This window comes from Danio rerio, chromosome 15, assembly GCF_049306965.1.
Source record: "Danio rerio strain Tuebingen ecotype United States chromosome 15, GRCz12tu, whole genome shotgun sequence".
Taxonomy (NCBI): domain Eukaryota; kingdom Metazoa; phylum Chordata; class Actinopteri; order Cypriniformes; family Danionidae; genus Danio; species Danio rerio.
The window spans coordinates 1,910,625-1,932,169 of NC_133190.1; the positions used below are offsets into that span (position 1 = coordinate 1,910,625).

Below are 21,545 nucleotides of genomic sequence, written 5' to 3' on the forward strand. Positions count from 1 at the left end.
TTCACACACACTACGGTCATTTTAGCTTATTCAATTCCTCTATAGCGCATTTGTTTGACCTGTAGGGGAAACCCACGCCAACACAGGGAGAACATGCAAACTCCACACAGAAACGCCAACTGACCCAGTGTCACCCAGTCTAAATGTTCTCCAGAAGGTGTTTTTGCATATAAAAACCATGTGATATCAATGATGGTGAACTCACTGTATATTTAAGTCCGCTAAAATCAGCATCAGCCTCCTGTAGCCAATCATAGAAGTCTTGGGCATTATCGGTGGGGTCGCCCTCTCCATAGGTGGCCAAGCAGAAGATCGCCAAAGAGTTGTCGATCTCCCCCATACGAGAAAGCTCACTCTGAAAGCAAAAGTGTGTGCAATCAAGTACAAAAGATGAAAAAGTGTGTCTGAAAATCATCTGTAAGATGGCTAATTAACTACAAAGGTTGCTAACGCTTTAGGTCATAGATATATACATTAGATGTTGCCTGGCCTATTGTTGTCTATTGGACGGAATGCGTCAATAGCGCCGCCATCTTGCTACAGGGTAGCGCTCCTTTGAAATGAGTGCAGGACCAAGGTACAGTGGAGGACTGTGGCCATCCAAAGCCAGAGATATACACATATACACATATATCTATGATCGGGAGTTTTCCTGGATGTTAGTATGTCATTTTTTTTTTCTAATTACGAAAATTATAATTTTACGTCACTTTTCTACATTGATGGATCAGTGACCGCACGGGCATTCCTGACAAAAAGCTTGTGTTTGTGTGTACAGAAATGTACTATCCACCCTCCCTGTTAAATTTGATCTAATCATGTCCTGAAACACAGCTCCTCTCCTGCTTTCACTCCTCATACTGACGGAGGGAGCGATTCGTTTGTGAATGAATCCCCCGAACGATTCTTTCACCAGCCGACAATAATACAAGTTTCTGGCAGCGCAGCATCTCGTTGTCATATTTCTTTTGCATTGTTTGCTGATTTTATTCAACAAAACTAGCATAAGCCGAGTGTTTAGTTCGAGTTGGAGCTGCTTTGACTTATAGTGAATGCAGAAAGTGACTGTTATCTTCAATAACGTTACCTGATTAGCACAAAAGTTCAGAACATACAAAAACAGAAAAAAACGTAATATTACCTATGAAATGTTCTGCCTTTGTGCTTTGTTTTCTTTGTTTGCTCGTTACTACACTCGTAGACAGCGTTAAAGTCCCGCATCTTCACATAATAACACTGTCTTGACTAGTGCGGTTGAATGACATTTGTCCTGGGAGCACTGTACCAATGTGGCGGCGCTATTGACGCATGCTCAGAGTCCCTAAGCGATATCTAGTGTATATATCTATGGCTTTAGGTCACAATTCATGCTATTAACTACTGGCCTATTACCTGCCCGTTATTAAGATATGAACTGTTCATTAATAGTTATAAAGTATGATTATTCTTCATCCCCAATCCTAAACCCAAATTCTACCTAACTAACAATTAATAACAGTTAATTAGTAGTTTATTAAGCTAGCAGTGTAAGTTAATGGTTTGTTAATTGCGACCTAAATCAAAGTGTTACCCAATGGTTTAAACTGTAAAATTTCCGAAAAACGTGGTCTAAAACTAGCCAAATCCATCTTTAATGTGGTACAGCGCCTCTATTATGCGATCATATTGTGTTGCAATATGAAGCACATAAGAGCAAAGGTAAAATCAAATGTGAGGGCGTTTCTGTAATGCGATTATATTGAATATGAAGCATAAATTGCAAAATCAGGAGTAATTTCATATGTGTTACCAAATCATATTCTTCCGGGTCTGCTGCCATCCCCTTCATGCCGTAGCGATGAGCATCTTTAGCGAGTCTGTTGGAAAACTCTTCCGCTGTGCCGGTCTGAGAGCCGTAAAACACCACGATATTCTTACCCTGGAAGGTCAAAAACAAAAGATCACACGGCTGTCTGGAATACTCGATTCTGATTGGTCAGTCGTGACATTACATGGAATTTTATTCCAAGATAACAGCCAGGTTTGTAACTGTTGTAAATTTCGCCACTAGAGGGCGCATGTTCACAACAAATAAAGGCATAGTTTGATTACTCCCTAAGGGATTCCTGTTGAAATCATTTTGGTGGATGAGCTAAAGTTTCCAACACTTGTTATCATAGTAGTATAAAGCAGAGTATCACTGAAAGAAGAGAAACTCTTAAGCAATTTCTGATGAGAAACTAGCGGGAAGCACAAAAACAGCCACAATCCACCATTACTGGTTCTTCATAACGTGATCATGTGGGAATAAAAGCAGCACTGTTTTATTAGAGTAAATACATTTTAGCCTTCTGTTATAATGCTGCTATGTGCAGTCTAATAGAACCATGACATATTAAATCTTACATAGTATGCCTTTAAATATTATATGTTTCAGAAACACCCAAGTCTTAAAATTTTAATGCAACTTGGCAACCTCTGGAGCACAGGAAATAAAAGTCTTACCGTTTTCTTCATCTTGTCAATAAAACTGGTGTCCCTAGTGGTCGGAGCCCTAGAAAACACAGAAAGAATTATAAGTAAGTACATTCAATGATGTTTTTACTTAAATATGTACAAACAAATGCTAAGGTTTCAAATTCATGGACAAACATTTTGATCCAGTGCATGTCTTTACCAATAGACAGTGGTGCAAAAGCTAAGATTTAGGATGTCATTTAAGGCTGCTTTCACACCTGTGAATCGATTCAGTTGTTCCGAAACAGAGATTACAATTGTTACATTGTTGCTCTTTGCTCTTGGAGCGGTTCACTTTCACACTGCAAAGTTTCTAATCGGACCAAAAGAGCTAAAACAAGTCACGTGTGAGTAAACTTTCCTCACATTGGCCAGAGTGTCAGGGTTTATGTTGCAGCGTCCCGCTCAGCTGTCAGGAGAGGTGGTGGTTTGGTGGTGTTTGACAAGGTGCGCAACGTGTCTGAGGAGAGATGCGGTGGGGAGGGGTGAGAAGGGTGCGCGGCGATGCCTATTTGAGGACCGGAAGGGGGACGTGAGATTACCGGTAGATCATCACTCGTTTGTGGGCATCCGGAGACTCGCGAAACTTCCTGCCCTACTCATAATTCTCTCTTCATATAGCCGTAAGCCTATTACATATCCATAAAGCCCTGTGATATAACCACGCTCGGATCATATTGCTTTCTAAAGGCAATCGATCCGTTCCAGAGTTCGTTTCAATCGAGCCGAGACCCCCTCATTCAAGCGATCTCGGAGCGATTGATTTGGAGCAGATCCGAGAGCGATTGGTGGTTTCACATATGCCAAACGAACCCCGCTAACCGGGCAAACGAGACAGGTTCCCAAACAACAGTGTAGGTGTTAAAGCACCCTAAATCAGACCTATTTTTGCCCCTTTTTATTTACAAGATGTAAAATTAGTGTCCGATATTCCTAGAGTGTGTGTGTCTGAAGTTTCATCTCAAAATATCACACATATAATGTTAATATAGCTCTCTAAAACTGAACTTTTTAGGCTTTAATCCTAATTGTGGCGTTTTGGTGACTGTCGCTTTAAATTCAAATGAGATGGTGCTCTTTTCAGAAGAGGGCGGAGCTACAGATGTTTTTACCAAATGTTGTTTTACAAATAACATTAAATAATTTTAACCATTAGAGCCTGGATATAGTCACACACTGCTGACACACAACTGTGTTTAAACCCCTTTATAAAAGTGATTTTATCATGATAGGTGCCCTTTAAATCTGTTGGGTGAGTTTTTGTACTTTTTGGGATGAGAGTATAGTAATGAAATTCAACATTATGGACTATTTTTGGATAGAAAAAGTCAACAGAGTCGGCATATTGCCACTTTAGCTCTCTAAAGACTATTTAATCCGCTTGTTAAGTCATGACATATCGGTGACGTATGAAATACTGTTTCCGGGTCCAGGCCTCCAATCATTTATATTGGGAAAATATTTGTTCATGGACACGTTTTAATCCTTTCACACATTAAAGTTAATTTTATATAAAATTATAGTGTACACAACAGTCTTAGGGCTTGCTGCATCACAAATACCAAACTTTTAACAATTAATAAAAAATTAATCACTTTCTGGCCATTGGATATTAGGCATGGATATATACATTGCGATCCTGATTTTCGAAAGTGTTACAGCGCTTTGTAAACCTTTTTAATTACCAATTGATGAGTCTCCCCATACAGTTTGATATAGCACTTGAACCCGAAAGCCGTGTCGCGTGATGTCACACTTAACGACAACGCATCAACCTATCAGGTCTACTTTGCCAGTTCACATGGTCGCCTACTGAAGCTAAGCAGGGCTGCGCCCGGTCAGTACTTGGATGGGAGACCACATGGGAAAACTAAGTTGTTGCTGGAAGTGGCGTTAGCGAGGCGGTCTGTGTGGGTCCTAACGCCCCAGTATAGTGAAGGGGACTCTATACTGCTCAGTGCATGCCATCTTTCTGATAAGACGTTAAACCGAGGTCCTCTCTGGGGTCGTTAAAAATCCCAGGATGTCCTTCGAAAAAGAGTAGGGGTTTCACCACGACATCCTGGCCTCCTAACAATCCCCATATCATAACTAGCTTCATCACTCGGTCTCCTCTCCACCAATCAGCTAGTGTGTGGAGTGCGGTCTAGCAATATGGCTGCTGTCGTATCATCTAGGTAGATGCTGCACATTGAGAATGGATGAGGAGATTCCACTCAAAATTGTGTTAAGTGTCAAAAAAGAGCTAAGGAATTACTTTTAGATAGCATTAAAGGGCCATGAAACCCCCTCGTTTCAGCAGGGTGTTTTCACACCTCTACTTTGGAAAAAGTCAGAAAAGTGGGCGTGTCCAGCTCTGTTTAGGAGGGAGTGTCGGAGGTGAACTAAAGTGGGAGGGTGTGGGAGTGTCTATTTGGGCAAGCGCGAGTTTCAGAGTCAAAATACACACACACACACACACAGGAGAAAGTGATGGTGTTTAACCTACATGGACATCTGTAGTTGAAATATTTTGCCAAATTATTAAATGGTGGACTTTAACTGCAGTTTGGCTCTTTCTTTCAGAGAATTCATTCATGTCCCTCACGACAAACGAGATATTTGATTTGAGGAACTGCTCTAAGCGTGTGTTTTGCATGCAATGTTTGATACTGCACGGCGAATGAGAGAAAAAACAAACTCAACATTTCCCGGAAACTTAGATGCACACGGCAGGTAGCGTCAGAAAGCCGCGTGTGTTATTCCGGTCACTAAATGCGGTGAAAATCCTCCACGAGGTTAAAGTTTGGTTGTGGTGCTAACATGTTTACACTCGGTACAATAGTTAGTTCGATACGAACAAACTGAATAAACAAAGAGCACTGGTCGCTCACTTACCAAATCTGTAGAGACAGGACAATCACCAGCAACTAGAGCCGCGTCTTTATTAAGAGGAGACTACAAGCGAATCCGGATCTCAGCGTTTGCAGATGAGAACAGCTCTCAGGTAAACAATAATCCTCCTTAGACACGTAAGTTATTGTTGTCGAGCGTCGCGTACACTGTTAATCCACACGTGACTCCAGCTGAGCTCTCACAGAGAGAAAATGAAAACAAAACTGAACTGCAGCAAACTATAAAAGCAACACTTCACGCTTGTTTTGCCAACACAACGTGGCGTCTCTGTCGTCTAAACACTGTGACAGTAATGAATATTAATGAAGTTGCACAATAGAGCGCGCTGATTGGTTTGAACCAAGCCTTACTCCTGCATTAATGCAGCACACTGTAGGACGTAATAAGACTCACTCTGGCACAGACGTCCAGTCTGCACGCTGGAATACACGCTATTATGTCATGACCGTTACGCAGCTTCAAAAATTCGTTTCAAACCGGAAGTACAAATTTGCTTGAAATAACGCAAAAACAACCAATTTACAATTTTTAGTGAAATATAGGTGTCCTAATAGTGTTTTTAGCAGTGTGGGACACATATACCACTGTCAACAGCTCAAACACATGTGTTTTGGTGTTTCGTGACCCTTTAAATGTGCAAAAGCCACCACATTGCGTTCATTGCGTTTCGTCTTCTGAGGCGCAACTCATTTATTAGAGCAGAAAAACACCACAGTGGCAAATCCCAACACACTAAACTACATTTCTCTGACTGATATCTGCTCCAGTTTATCAGGATGCGGGTATTGTCTTCTCTTTAGTTTCTCATTCGACGGAATTGTAATGTTTTATAATGTCTACACAGTTTAAGCATGAATCTAATATGGAAACATAGGCAGTGACTGAAGTAAACACTCACCTATCTACCGTGACCAGCCGATCCTCCGGTAAGGAGAACACACAACCCATTGCGACGTCCAAGAAAAGTGACAACACAAAAACTTGATGAACCATTAACTACAGAACGCAATGGAGAGACAAAACCGGAAACAACACGTCGCACATGCTGACTGCAGAGAGACAGGGGTTGAAACTGATCCAACACTGTTCATAAGTAGTCCAAAAAAATCGTAATGAGAACCCGGAGGAGATCTCTGATGTGATCTGCATGTGTTGATTGCAGAATAAAGCAGCGTTCCTTCATACTACATTAAAATAAAGGTAAACAGTGACCGACAGCATGTCAATAGAGTTCAGCGTTGTGTCCTGCAGTTGTAAATCCTGATGGTCTCAACAACGTGGATGTTCTGGACACAACAATAGCAGCAGGTCTATTTGATGAAATCCCATGTGTGAAAACCGAAGCACGCAGACCTCTCCAGAATGAAAAGAAAACTTGAGAAAGGCTAGCTTCTTAAAGCTTCTCCAAGAGGAAAAACAGACAAGAGCAGAAGCAGTAGCAATGCTGGAGCTGGAGTGACGATTTTGGAAATGACAGCGCTGCTGAATTTGAACCAAAAAAAGTCAGTGACTCGCTGGCCCCTCCCACTGGAGAGAAGGGTCGCCATGGCAACCACATCTATCATAAAAGGATCCTCCTGTGACGGGCCGGGCACTAAGAGCTGCGAGACAAATTGGAAATGGTTTCCACATAAATGGGGAGAGTGAAGGGGGAAAGGAAAAGAAAAACAGAGCGAACATAATGGAGGGCTTGTGTTGTGCCTCAACTTTCCACCTTTGGCTAGGCTAAGAGAAAGACTTGGCTGGCTTTGCCAAATACAAAATCCATTGACTAATGGCTATGAAACAAATACACACACTATTATGTGCATAATATTCAATAACAAGAGAGAGTGAGAGATTTTTGATTTTCACAAAACTTTATTTAGCCTTTTTAAAAGTAAATTAGTAAAAAAAATCAGTATATAGACATAAAAAGAAAATAATTACATGATTTAAAAAAAGTTGAAGCTTTCCCCCATAACAGTACAATTCTTTCTATCCAAACTCTACAGATCTATTACAACTATTTTAACGATCTTCATTCGTTTATTCATTCATTTACTTATTTATTCATTCATTCATTCGTTCATTCATTCGTTCGTTTATTAATTTATTCATTCAATCATTTATTTATTCATTCTTCATTTACTTATTTATTAATTCATTTATTTATTTACTCATTTGTTTTATTCATTCATTCATTTACCTATTTACTTATTAATTCATTGATTTATTTATTCATTCATTCATTCAATCATTGATTTACCTGTTTATTTATTTCTTTATTCATGCATTAATTCATTCATTCATTTATTCATTCAATCATTGATTTATTTAATCATTCATTAATTTATTCATTCAATCATTCATTTACTTATTCATTCATTCATTCATTCATTCATTGACTAATTTATTTATTCATTAATTTATACATTCATCTATTTACTTATTTATTAATCAGTATGTTTACTTATTCATTTGTTTATTCATTTATTTATCTATTCATTCATTCAATCATTTATTTATTCATTCTTCATTTACTTATTTATTAATTCATTTATTTATTCATTCATTTGTTTGTTTGTTCATCCATTCATTCATTTACTTGTTTACTTATTCTTTCATTCAATCATTGATTTACTTGTTTATTTATTTATTTATTCATTCATTCATTCAATCATTAATTGACCAATTTATTCATTCATTAATTTTTTCATTCATTCATTTACTTATTTATTTATTAATTTGTTTACTTATTCATTTATTTGTTTATTCATTAATTTATCCATTCATTCAATCATTTATTTATTCATTCGTTCGTCCATTTATTCGTTTATTTATTAATTCATTGATTCGTTTATTAATTAATTAATGCATTTATTAATTAATCAATAATTAATTAATTCATTCATTCGATTATTTATTTATTTATATATTATTCATTCATTTATTTATTCATTTGTTCATTGATTGATTCATTCATTCATTTATTCATTCATTCATTAGTTTATTTATTTATTAATTTGTTCATTCATTCATTCATTCATTCATTCATTCATTTACATTTTAATGCCATATCAGCAACATTGGTTACATTCATGTCAGCACTTCTGTAATAAATAACACATATTAATTATATAAATAGTAAATAATAAATATTAAACATATAAGTAGTAAAATATAATAGTAAATATTCAATAAACACACTCAAAAAATGGTATTTTGCTAGTAGTTCAAACTACTTATTCAAAATGAGCTGAAACAAAACAATTCTTAAGTTTTATTTTGGGATGTTCAATCCACTTAAACATGTAAAAACCATTAAGCTAACTTAATTTATGTTGGGACAACATGAAGGAATTGTGAGGAACCCAGTAGTGTTATTTACAACCCTAACTGTTTAATAAAATACAAATAACAGCACAACTAATACAATGACCTTTTCACAGTATTTCCTGCAATATTTTTTCTTCTTTTCATTTAAATGATGTGGAAATATACATTAGGCCATCATTCACGGAGCAATTCTAGGATTTTTTCTACATTTAATTAATTATATTCCTGCGTGTTTCTGCCAGATGACGCATGATAGAAATATAAATAAATCACAAAATGTCTCCTTCAACCATGAGGAAGTCCTACAGTTTGTTATCTCAATAAAAAAAAGCTCAGGAGTGTCTACAAAGTCTGGCATTGGCTTTGACCTTTGCCAATGACACTTTTCAAGGCTAGACAAGCAATAAACAGTCCCTGCAACTCCAAAGTCAGCAGAACAACAGCATTAAAAACACATGCACGCACGCACACACGTACGCACGCACGCACGCACACACGCACGCACCCACGCACACACGCACTATTTGTAGCATTTTAGACTATCCCATCATATACCCAGCGCAGTAAGGCGCAAGACGTGTGGTGAGAATTAATGCTATTTTCAGACCAGCGCAAGTGTAATTTTCAGGTTTTGCGCCACGTTATTTAAATAGCAAATCCATTTGCACCCACTTTGTGGACTCATGGGTGTTCTATAAAGGAGGCTTTTTCAGTTTATAGATGACAATCTGCATCAGTATAAACCTGACGAAAATCTCAGGACTGATTATTCAACCTTAGCCAACCATAGACATAAATGAACGAACGAAAGCACGCACGCACGCACACATGAATGAACGATCGCACAAGCGAATGAACGCACAAACGAATGCACGAACAAATGCACGAAAGAATGCACGAACAAACGAATGCATATACGAACGCACAAACAAACGAATGCATGCACGAACGAACAAATGCACAAACGAACGCACAAATGCTCGAACAAACAAACGAACACACGAACGAATGCACGAACAAACGCATTAACGAATGAATGAACACACAACATGAACAAACGAAAGAACGAACAAACGCACGAACAAGTAAAACAATAAATAAAATAAATCTGACAAAAATCTCAGGGCTGATTATTCTACCTTAGCCAACCATAGATATAAATGAATAAACGAACGCATGCACGCACAAACAAACGAATGCATGCACGAACGAACAAATGCACAAACGAACGCACAAATGCTCGAACAAACAAACGAACACACGAACGAATGCACGAACAAACGCATTAACGAATGAATGAACACACAACATGAACAAACGAAAGAACGAACAAACGCACGAACAAGTAAAACAATAAATAAAATAAATCTGACAAAAATCTCAGGGCTGATTATTCTACCTTAGCCAACCATAGATATAAATGAATAAACGAACGCATGCACGCACAAACGAACGAATGCACAAATGAATGAACGCACAAACGAATGCACGAACGAATGCACGCACGAACAAACAAATGCACTAACAAGTAAATAAATAAAAAAATAAACCTGACAAGAATCTCAGGACTGATTATTTGACTTAAGCTGACCATAAGCATAAAAGTATGAATAAACAAATGAACGTGAACATGCATGTGCACACGCACAAACAAACAAAAAATTAAAAGTAAAGTACAGACACGGCACTAAAAATGTACTAAAGTGAAAGCACAAGCACATTATTAAAACTACTTGGTAAATTACAATTCCTGAGGGAAAACCTACTCAGTTCCAGTAATCTGAGTATTTGTAATTAGTATTTGGATCTTACAGTGTGACACAGAGATCATATTAGTGCAGACTGACATGCTGCAGTCATTCAGGTTTATTAAAAACTGCACAGCGTGAGCCGGGCTTCAGTCAGATGCAGACGCCAGGTACTTACGCGGTCTCCAGCTTCTTAAACTCTGGAATGGGTTCAGCTTTTTTGCGGAAGATCAGCCAATAGATCAGCAGGCCAGCAATGAGAGAGAAGAGGAAAAGGTCCAAGTTACTGAAGAAGGGCTCGTCCTCCTCCATCATCTCTGTGGGCTGTGTGTCTGCCATTGTTATGAGGAGCACAGCTGCACAAAAAGAACAAATAAAATAGGATGAAGACCTCGGTTAAGGAAGAATCCCTGTTTATGGAGCCTTTTAAATCCTTGAAAGTTTTTAATATTTAAAAATTATGAGTATTTATATGTGTATGTATTATCTCATCTTTACATTAAACTACAATAAACGAATCACCGCTTGTGTGAGGTGTTTGTAATGAAGAGTCTATGGGGGCAGGACAGTAAATCTGACATTATTCTCTCTTCTGCCGGCCATTATCAGTCTCACACTATTGTTTTCCTCTTTCTGAAAGTCTTGATAACACCATCCTGGAGTTTTTCTGTTATTATTTCAGCTAATAAATCCTCCCATTCAGTGTGCTCTGAGTGTACCAATTCTGATGACTTCTGCTGTGGAGAAACATGCAAATGTGGTGCATTCTACCTTAAGTGGCTTTTTTGGAGCAACAAAACAACAAAAGAAGATATTTTGAAGAATGTTACAAACCTGTAAACACTGACTTGCGTAGTAGGAAAACAGGCATGGTAAGGCATTTCAGATTTTAAACTGGATTAAATTGTTAAAAATGGTTTCGACATTTGTTTGGTTCTTAAATGTGTGCATCTTATTTGGAAGCTGCTTCTGTCTGAAATGAATTGATGAATGAATTGAATGAATTCTACTGAAATGCAGTGTGTTTTCCACCAAGGCAACCAGCGGTGCTGAAATATAATTGGTTACACTGGCAGAGGGCTGGTTTTAAAGGGTAAAACAGAGACAGAAATTCCAAAACAAAATAAAAATATCACTGTTTATTCTACCTCAAGTGGCTTCTTTCCTCTGTTGAACACAAAAGAAGATATTTTGAAGAATGTTAGAAGTTTTTAAACCTTGACTTGCGTAGCAGGACAAAAATACTACAGAAGTCAATGGGTACAGGCTTTCAGCATTTTTCAAAACATCTTCTTTTGGGTTCAACATAGGAGCGAAACTCAAACAGGTTTAGAACAAGTGAAGGGAGAGTAAATGATGACAATTGAGCAATTCCAGCATTACGGATGTGACATTTGCAGTAAAAACTCAACGTATAAATTGACAGAGAGAGTCTATGTACAACATTATATTAAATTATCTGTTTATATTTCCCAAATCTACTAACCACAGAGTTGTGGGATCAGAAAAATATCAATCGTTAAATATGTTTTAGATTTTAAATGAGGAAAATAAACGTTTTATGAATGTGACCAACAAAGTCTAAGTTTACAAAATATACAACATACTTTGTAGAAATTCTGAGAGTTAAACTGCACAACCCAAAGGATTATTATTGATTATTCTACCTTAGCCAACCATAGACATGAACAAACGAACGATTGTATGCACGAACAAACGAACACACAAATGAACACACGAACGAATGCACAAACGAACCGACGAACAAATGCATGAACAAACGAACGCACAAACAAATGGACGAACGAATGCACAAACAAACGAACGCACGAATGAACGCATGATCGAACGCACAACATGAACAAACGCACAAACAAACAAATGCACAAACAAGTACAAAATATATAAATTAAATAAAACTGTCAAAAATCTCAGGACTGACTATTTTACCTTAGCCAACCACAGACATAAATGAACGAACGAACGCATACAAACACGAATGCACAAACAAATGCCCGAAAGAATGCACAAACAAACGAATGCACAAACAAATTAATGCACGAATGAACAAATGCACAAACGAATGCACGAATGAACGCACAAACGAACACCAAACGAACGAATGCACGAAAGAACGCACGAGCGAACAAATGCGCAAACGAATGCACAAATGCACGAACGAACGCACAAACAATAGTTCTTTGCCAAACCCAAAGGAATTTTTACAGTCCTGTCAAATTCAAGCCTCAGGGCTGCAACAACGAATCGATTAAATCGATTAAAATCGATTACTAAACTGCGACACGGAGACGTTTGATTATTAAAAAAAACTTTAGTTGAACGCGGAGTGGAGTGAACACACTGCCTCTCTCGCCTCATAGACAAGACGGAGCAAAAACACGAGCAGAGGTAATGTTAGAGGAAAGAGACATGGCGAAGGCAAAGAAGTGCCACCCTAGTCATCCAAGATGTGTGAGCATTTCACACTAAATAAACAAAAAAAGAGTGCCAACGGCCAAATATGCAAAAGTGATGAAAGAATCTACCTATTTAAAGTGAGGAACGTAATGTCCCTGCTGCTGGTGTTTACTTGTTATCCAGCTTAACAAGCATGACATGAACATTTCAAACTGACATTTGGCGCTTTGGTTGAAGCTGAACCAGAGAAATACGTGTCATATTATCACATTTATGCAGTGTTTTAAACCGCCCAATGCTTATTTTATGTCTTAGACATGCAAATACACACAGGTACTAGTAAAACAATACATTTAGAGTTTGTAAAACACACAAGAAAGTCTATAGAAGTCTAACATTCAAATGTAATTTGTTGATGTGTATTATTCATGTCAGATACATGTAGTGAAAGTAACAATAAAGTTCAATCTATTTACCTCCCAGCTGGCCAGACACTTGCTTGCATGCATGCGTTTTGAGAGTAACTGGTGAACTTATAAGCCGAGTCCTGCATGTTCTGCTTTTATGAATGAGGCAGCGGCCGCAAGTAAACATGGTGATGCCCATCTCTCGTTATGGATCAAGATTATTAATACGTCTTTTGAACAATATAAACCTTCACTCATAAAGTTTGTATTAAAACGGAAAAGCATAATAATAGTGTGTCACGTGACTAACCACGGAAACATTAAGAGTGAGCGAAACAGCGATGAAGACATTGTATGTGGAGCCTCACGAATCACGCAACAGTCAGTCAGCGAGTCACCTTAAAGGGTTAAACAAGTAACGCACACTGTCATACAGCACTACTGCGGTTACAGAAAAGTTATGATTATATGCGGTTATAATTCACTTCCCTTTTAACAAGTCTTGGTGCGATTATAACCCACTATTGAACAACAACAACAACGACTGAATGTTTTGAATGAGAAGCTGTAATGTAGCCGTGGCGGGATGAATTTAGGTGTGGCGCCCCGCCATGGAAGAATGAATGTAGCGGCAACCTTGACCTTTTTATTTTATGCTTTAATAAAACACTGGACAAGAAGCCATTCTAGGATTTCATCCTTGGGGAGCTCAGCCCTTGCTATTGTTGCGAATTAAACATTATGTATTTATTATTATATTATAATTATGATTGTGTGGATGTTTAAATAGATCCAGATCTTTTGACAATACTGCCGATATACACTGAATGCATTGATGTGACTGATAACACCTTTAATAACCTATGAAAGACATAATACATGTCACATAATATCCCTTCTGTGGCTGACACAGCCTGAAAACATTCATTCATTCATTTACTTTTCAGCTAAGTCCCTTTATTCATCAAGGGTCGCCACAGCGGAATGAACCGCCAACTTATCCAGCATGTGTTTTACACAGCGGATGCCCTTCCAGCTCCAACGCAGTACTGGGAAACACCCATTCACATTCACACTACGGCCAATTTAATTGCCTCAATTCCCCTATAGCGCATGTGTTTGGACTGTGGGGGGAACCGGAGCACCTGAAGGAAATCCACACCAACACGGGGAGAACATGCAAACTCCACACGGAAATGCCAACTGACCCAGCCGGGACTCAAACCAGCAAACTTCATGCTATAAGGCGACAGTGCTAACCACTGAGCCACCATGTCTCCACCCTAAAGATTATAAACTCCAAAGTTCATATCACTACCATAACATCCACCAACGCCCTAAATTAATAAAAGTTACCATGCAAATCTTATAGACATACAATAGTCTACAATACATTTCACAGTTCTCCAATGGACCAAAAAGTATAAATGGAGATTGGTTTAACATTCAGATTTCTATACAATATGTTTACCACGCTAATTTGAACATTTATTCTGAAGTTGCATGCAAGCATGACTTAATAACAACATTTGCACTATTTAATCGACTGTGAACAATAATGGACCCTAATAGTCATTAGGTAATAATGATTTCACTATTTAAAATGAGCAAAGAATGCTTTTCTGAAATTATATTATTAAGAAGAAAGCCAGAATGTGCAAATATAAAAACCCCAATTTAATGGAGTAGCTCTTTTTGAGGAGATTTATATATAAATAGTGACAGTCAGGTGACTTAAATAGGATAAAATGACTTGCCATATATTATGCTCATCATAAAAATGACAAACCAAGTCACGTGTCTGACAAATGTGCTTTCTCAGCAGTGTCAGAGACATGAACCGGCTTTAAATCCCAATATCGCAATACACACACACACACACACACACACACACACACACACACACACACTTTCAGGCGTCAGTCACACAGATTAATCAATAGTGATGGAAATACAATTCCCATGCAAACCATCTATAGCAAAGTTCACCAAACATCTGTGCTATGTATACTTAACTGTAAAACACATAAGAACTACCAAAACAAGTTCAATTCTTTAACATTGAAGTTATATAACAGTTAGTCATATATTTTGGAAACCTAATTGCAAACTGTACCACTAATACCCCATTTTTAAAGTAAAAAAGCAAGTTCAACAACGAAGTATGTGAATTAAATATTCACATATCCAAACATGAAGCTCAAACAATTAGTAAACGTTTAAAAAACTCTTAATTAATGACTTAACCACAGAGCTAGAGGCTATATTTTGTTTACTTTTTTACACATGAAACGTATATAACCGAGTTAAACTGTAAACCCTCAAAATAAAACAGTTATATTTTATCTGTCGTTTTCGGTGTTTATATATCTGTTTCTATATAAAAAATTAAGAACAAAGAACGAAATCCGCCGAATATCTTTCGGTATCTGCAGACATTATCGCTTAATATCTAATTGGTATGTCTCATATAGTGACACCAGCTGTAAGGTGTAGTAGTTTTTAATAAAATAAGTTTGGGAATAGTTGTTACCTGCTCACTTCTGGACCGACAAGCGAATCGATTCACGCGATGCGGAAACCTGATGTCACCCCTCCGTCATACACGCTCGACCATACCATTCCGCTGATAGGGGGAGACCTTGAAAACATCTGCGAGTTTATGTTCATTTAGATGCGAAATACTGGCATATAAGTCTACGGATGTTAAATATCAGTCAAAGCATATGACTGCGTGTCTCCATTTTGCGTTGTGATACTATAACGCAGTTTAGGTTTTATGTTCGAATTTCATCCAACCTGATATTGCAGTGGGCGCCTCTACAAGATAGTTTTGTAATGTTGCATATGCAACGTGAAACAATCAATTTCAAAGTGCAGCGTGTTAAGGGTGAGGGTTATGCAATCATTAGTATGGTACATCATGTCTTCACGTCCCTGAATCCGCAGAAAAACTTTCCTTCATCGTGAGGTCACAAAAATACTCGCCTAAAACAAGGTAAAACAGAAAGTTGCTAGTGTTACTACTAGTGTAAGGACCCGAACTGCCTGTCAACAGTGTATTTAATCTAAAATACATGTCTCATATTAACCATTCTGTTGTTTTTCACAACGTTATTTACGTAGTTATAATAATCAATCATTTATCGTTAATTTATTCCTTTTCATTCTGCTTTTTTTAGGGGTCGCCACAGCGGAATGAACCACCAATTATTCCACTACATGTTCTACGCAGTGGATGCTCTTTCAGCCGCAACTCCGTACTGAGAAATGTATTTGTAATAATAATAATAATTTCCTTTCCTTCGGCTTGGTCCTTTTATTCATCAGGGGTTGTCACAGAGGAATGAACCCCCAACTATTCTGGCATATGTTTTACGCAGCGGACGCTGTTCCAGCCACAACCCATTAGCCTACTGAGAAATGTATTTATAATAATAATAATAATAATAATAATAATAATAATCATTATTATTATTATTATGTAAATGTGAAGTCTGGACATATTTATTGATCACTATCTGGTTCTGATATATAACTAAATAATAGCTGATCAAACTGGACAAACAGTGATTACAGATTAAGTGCATGAACTATAGTAACCGAGGAAGGAAAACTGCATGAAATCTGCGTTCCTTTACAGAAAAAATTGTCCCATCACATGTTAAAATCTATATTTTTTAATAGTAAACAAACCTGCTGTTTCCAGAATTATTAACAACACATTAGAGTTTAATAACTCTAATAAGTTTAATAACTCCACTTTTATAAGGGGTTTAAATCGATGACTAAAAGATATAGACTATGTGAGTTGCTACAGCGCCTGGGAAACATTGAACGCTTTGAAGCCATAAGCCTCGTGACGGGCACAAACTGTCGCAAAACACTGCTGAAATTGGAGCCTGGGCATGCGCAGAAGGGACTAAGAGGTGGAGCCAGAGGCGGAGCCACGGAATCAAGCTTCCAACCAAACACTTCAAATCAACCACGCCCTACCGAACTTCTCATTTGACCTCCGGTATCTGCAACAAAGGCTCGCTAATATAAATATAAGCACTTACATTTAAAAACTCGTAACAATACACGATTTAAAAACTGTAATGTTAGCTGTTTTTAATAAAAGCAATACATGTTGGACTGCAGAAATAAATAATCTTTCATACACTCTAGCCTGAGTTAGACTAAGCTATGATGAGCACAATTAAATATTCCTCTTATAACAGGGTTGTTGGCATTTGTTATCTTCAAAGGGGCAGAACTAACACTTGTAAAATATGAACAATAACATGTAAACAACACGTACAATTTAGCAAGGTTTTATTGTTAATTAGCAATCAACAGAACCCAAAATACGCACACCTATCTATTTGCCATGCGGGAAAAATCCTGCGTTTAGATGATAAACACAGCAAGATTTCCGAATATCAACAAGATATTTACACAGGGGATTGTGTGTAGAATTTTGAGGAAATAAACAAATTTAATCCATTTCGGAATAAGGCTGTAACATAAAAACATGTGGAAAAAGTGAAGCGCTATTAATCAGGGGCAGACTCCATTTCAGTTCATTTTATGCATTTGGCTGCGTCAGATTTTAGAGCAATTTGCTTTCTCTAAGCCTTTCGGCACCGCCTTTCCTTTTTTACATCTTTGTCAATTAGCTTGTGTTTCACTTACTGTTTGTTTGACATTCTTGCCAGATTTTGATTTCGTCCGCGTAACCTCTAATTGGGTCGGCCCACCTTGAAACCAGCCCGCTGTTGCCGATTGGTCCAATGCTTAACATTTATCAATATTACAACTATTATCATCACCCTTGGCTACCGCAGCCGGGGAGTTCTGAGATCCACCGAGCTCAAGCTCCTCTCTCGCTCTGCCAACGGGAGGAAGCCCCGGGCTCGAGGATCCCTTGAGCTCAGGGCTCTCTCCCGGGACAGCATGCCAAACATGCTTTTGAAAGATCATCAGCTAAGTGTGAACTGTACTTAAATAACTACTATTGATTATTAGTCTAGTTGTTTTTTGGCTGAAGTAGCCAGTACACAAACGCAAAAAAAAGCAACATATAAATGATGAAAGATTTTTGTGTGATGATTAAAGGTCTGTGTTTTATATGAGATATTACATGGTTGACTGCATGCACACTTAATATCACACCAATGAATATTACACAGGACCCGGAGATCCGCCCTAACAGCATATTACGTACATCAGGTGATGTCTTCTAGGCCATATGAGGTGGTTCAAATCAGTACCCGTGCCATGGTTGTTTTTGCCAAAGGTGAACTAAGGATAAACAGTATTTTAACACCTTGTTCTTTACACTGAGATATCTTAATCAGGCAAGCTGGTTGGGCAGAATTCCTAAAGCGTGTGACGGCAGATTGAATCCACTGTGCTTTTTAAAAAACTCTCTGTCTAAACCTGTCTGCCAAGACCTCAGCTTGATGTCGATTGTCCGACTGAATTGTAAAAAATAAAATATGAAACTATTTGCGAAACAACGAATGCAGACTGTTGTAAAGTAATAAGTTAGCTTAATTATGATACACAGTGGCTTGGTGGCTAGCACTGTTGCCTCACAGCAAGAAGGTCACTGGAGTTTGCATGTTCTCCACGTGTTGTTGTGGATTTCCTCCAGGTGCTCTGGTGTCCCCCACAGTGCCGCAGTTTATAAGTTTGTGTGTGAATGCGAGAGTGTGTATGGGTGTTTCCCAGTGGGTTGTGGCTGGAATGGCATCTGTTGGGTAAAACATATGTTGGAATAGTTGGCGGTTCACTCCGCTGGGGTGATCCCTGATGAATAAGGGGCTAAGCCAAAGGAAAATGAATGAGTGAATGAATAAACAAGGTTTAGAACAACAAAGGCTAGTCCTTGAGTATCCCTAAGAATGTTCCAGAAAGTAGATTGTGTGTGCACAAACACAGACTTTTATACAGTCATTGGCACAAACAGTTCAAAACACAATTCATAAATATGCAAATGCAATATGCAATGCAAATTTAATACATAAATTTAAAAAATCATAAATATAAAAATCCAATTCGTAAATTTAAAACCGGTTCATAAATATGCAGATTTCAGTCATAAGTTCAAAACATGATTTATAAATATGCAAATGCAATTCGTAAATTCAAAACACAATTCCTAAATCAGCAAATTCAATTCATAAATAAAAAAACACAAAAATTTAAAACACAAATCATAAATATGCTTATCTAACTGGTAATTCAAAACCCAATTCATAAATATGCAAATTCAAGTTGTGAATTCAAAACCCAATTCATAAATATGCAAATCAAATTAGTAAAATCAAAGCACAATTCATAAATATGCAAATCCAATTCATAAATTCAAAACAATTCATAAATAAGCAAATCTAATTAATACATTCAAAACTATTTATAAATATGCAAATCTAATTCGAAACTTCAAAACACAATTCATAAATATGCAAATCCAATTAGAAAATTTAAAACACAATTCATAAATATGCAAATCCAATTTGAAAATTCAAAACACAATTCAAAAATATGCAAATCCAATTAGAAAATTCAAAACACAATTCATAAATATGCAAATCCAATTTGTAAATAAAAAAAAATCATGAATATGCAAATCCAATTCGAAAATTCAAAACACAATTCAAAAATATGCAAATCCAATTAGAAAATTCAAAACACAAATCATATGCAAATCCAATTTGTAAATAAAAAAATCATGAATATGCAAATCCAATTCGAAAATTCAAAACACAAATCATAAATGTGCAAATTCAATTAAGAAATTCAAAACACAATCCCTAAACATGCAAATCCAATTCGTAAAATCAAAGCACAATTCATAAATATGCTAATCTAATACATAAATTCAAAACAATTCATAAATATAATCCAATTCATCTGGTGCAATATTTATAATTTTTGCTTGTGAATTCACGAATTGGATTTTGTATAGTTTCTGTGCATGTCTGAGTTATATTTCTGCAAATGTATTATTATTGAGACTGATCTGACCCCAGATCAGTCTGTTTTTGGGCTTTGCTGTTGATGATAGTGAAAAAAAAAAGATTGAAAGGTTCAAATCCAAAGACTGGAGCAGTCTAAAATAATTAATGGCTTTACTTTTAATGGTGCAGTTTCTTCTCAGTTTCACTCATATCTTTGTACCTTTTCCTTTCCCACCCTCATACAAGAGGAAACATGAGAACTAGTTTTACTGGAAACATAAGCCTCAATGGCATCTATTCATACTTTAGAGGTACAAAAAGAACCACCTCCACATTAAAGCAAAACCACCAACTTTATTACCATTACATTTATTCATTAAGCAGATTTTTTTTTGTGCAAAGTGACAACCCTCCTGTTGTCTTAGAATCCACTACTCGTCTGGGGTTAAAAACTTACCGTCTCCAAAGCCCGAGACACTAGTGTAGGTCCATGGTTTGATCAAGTTCGAAGAGAAATGTGAGACATGAGATGCACTGGAAGGAATAGGAAGAAAGAAATAGTCAAATTAAGGCTCAGGTTCAGACATGACACTGGAAAATGTAATTTTTGAGGACACAATAAAAACATGCCACGATTGTAAAAAAAGATCAAAACAGAAAGACGTACGTTTATAACGAAATACAAGAGATGAAAATATGGTTGATTTATTGAGAGAGGAATTGAAAGATTTATTGCTTCAGTTTCTGAGAGAAACTAATTTATTGGAAGGAAATAGGATTTTGTGTACAGTTTGATATTCGTTTCCACACCAAAGGGTTATTGCTCAAAGGGATACAGCTGGGGCTGTAAGTTAATGAGAAGGATTTATTAAATTACCCATTAATTGTATTTTTTCAACATCTACCCTAAACCCAACCATCACAGTAGTTATTCATTCATTCATTTTCATTCACAATCTGGGGTCACCACAGTGGAATCACCACACTCGGAGGAAACCCACGCGAACACTAGGAGAACATGCAAACTCCACAAAGAAATGCCAACTGACACGGCTGAGGCTCGAACCAGCAACCTTCTTGCTTTGAGGCGAGAGTGCTACCCACTGTGCCACTGCTTCGCCAACAGTAATTACACTGAGTATTACTCATTCATTCATTTTCTTTTTGGCTTAGTCCGTTTATGAATCTGATTAATCAAATTAACTGCGTCCCAATTCGCATACCATCCGTCCTAAATAGTATTCAAACATGGAATAAGTGTGTCCCAAACCATCCCTGCTGAAAAATCCAGCTTAAACAAGCCTAGGCTGGTT

The 21,545-nt window shown here is 37.3% G+C and overlaps 1 protein-coding gene across 9 annotated transcripts in view; it reads right to left on the reverse strand.

Moving 5' to 3' along the window:
* Positions 1–21,545, reverse strand: part of porb (P450 (cytochrome) oxidoreductase b) — a 44,589-nt gene that overhangs the window by 22,244 nt on the left and 800 nt on the right. For 3 of the 9 annotated variants that reach the window (XM_073922774.1, XM_073922768.1, XM_073922771.1), the window contains exons 2-6: positions 20,690–20,766; positions 10,636–10,813; positions 2,485–2,533; positions 1,790–1,918; positions 206–355 (exon numbers count right to left, since the gene is read on the reverse strand). In XM_073922774.1, the coding sequence (XP_073778875.1) occupies positions 206–355; positions 1,790–1,918; positions 2,485–2,533; positions 10,636–10,796 (489 nt within the window). In that variant the 5' untranslated portion in view covers positions 10,797–10,813; positions 20,690–20,766. Of the gene's footprint in view, positions 1–205; positions 356–1,789; positions 1,919–2,484; positions 2,534–6,289; positions 7,031–10,635; positions 10,814–15,815; positions 15,899–20,689; positions 20,767–21,545 lie in introns of those variants that run through there. The other 6 variants (XM_073922773.1, XM_073922769.1, NM_001320439.1 and 3 more) reach the window with 5 other exon arrangements.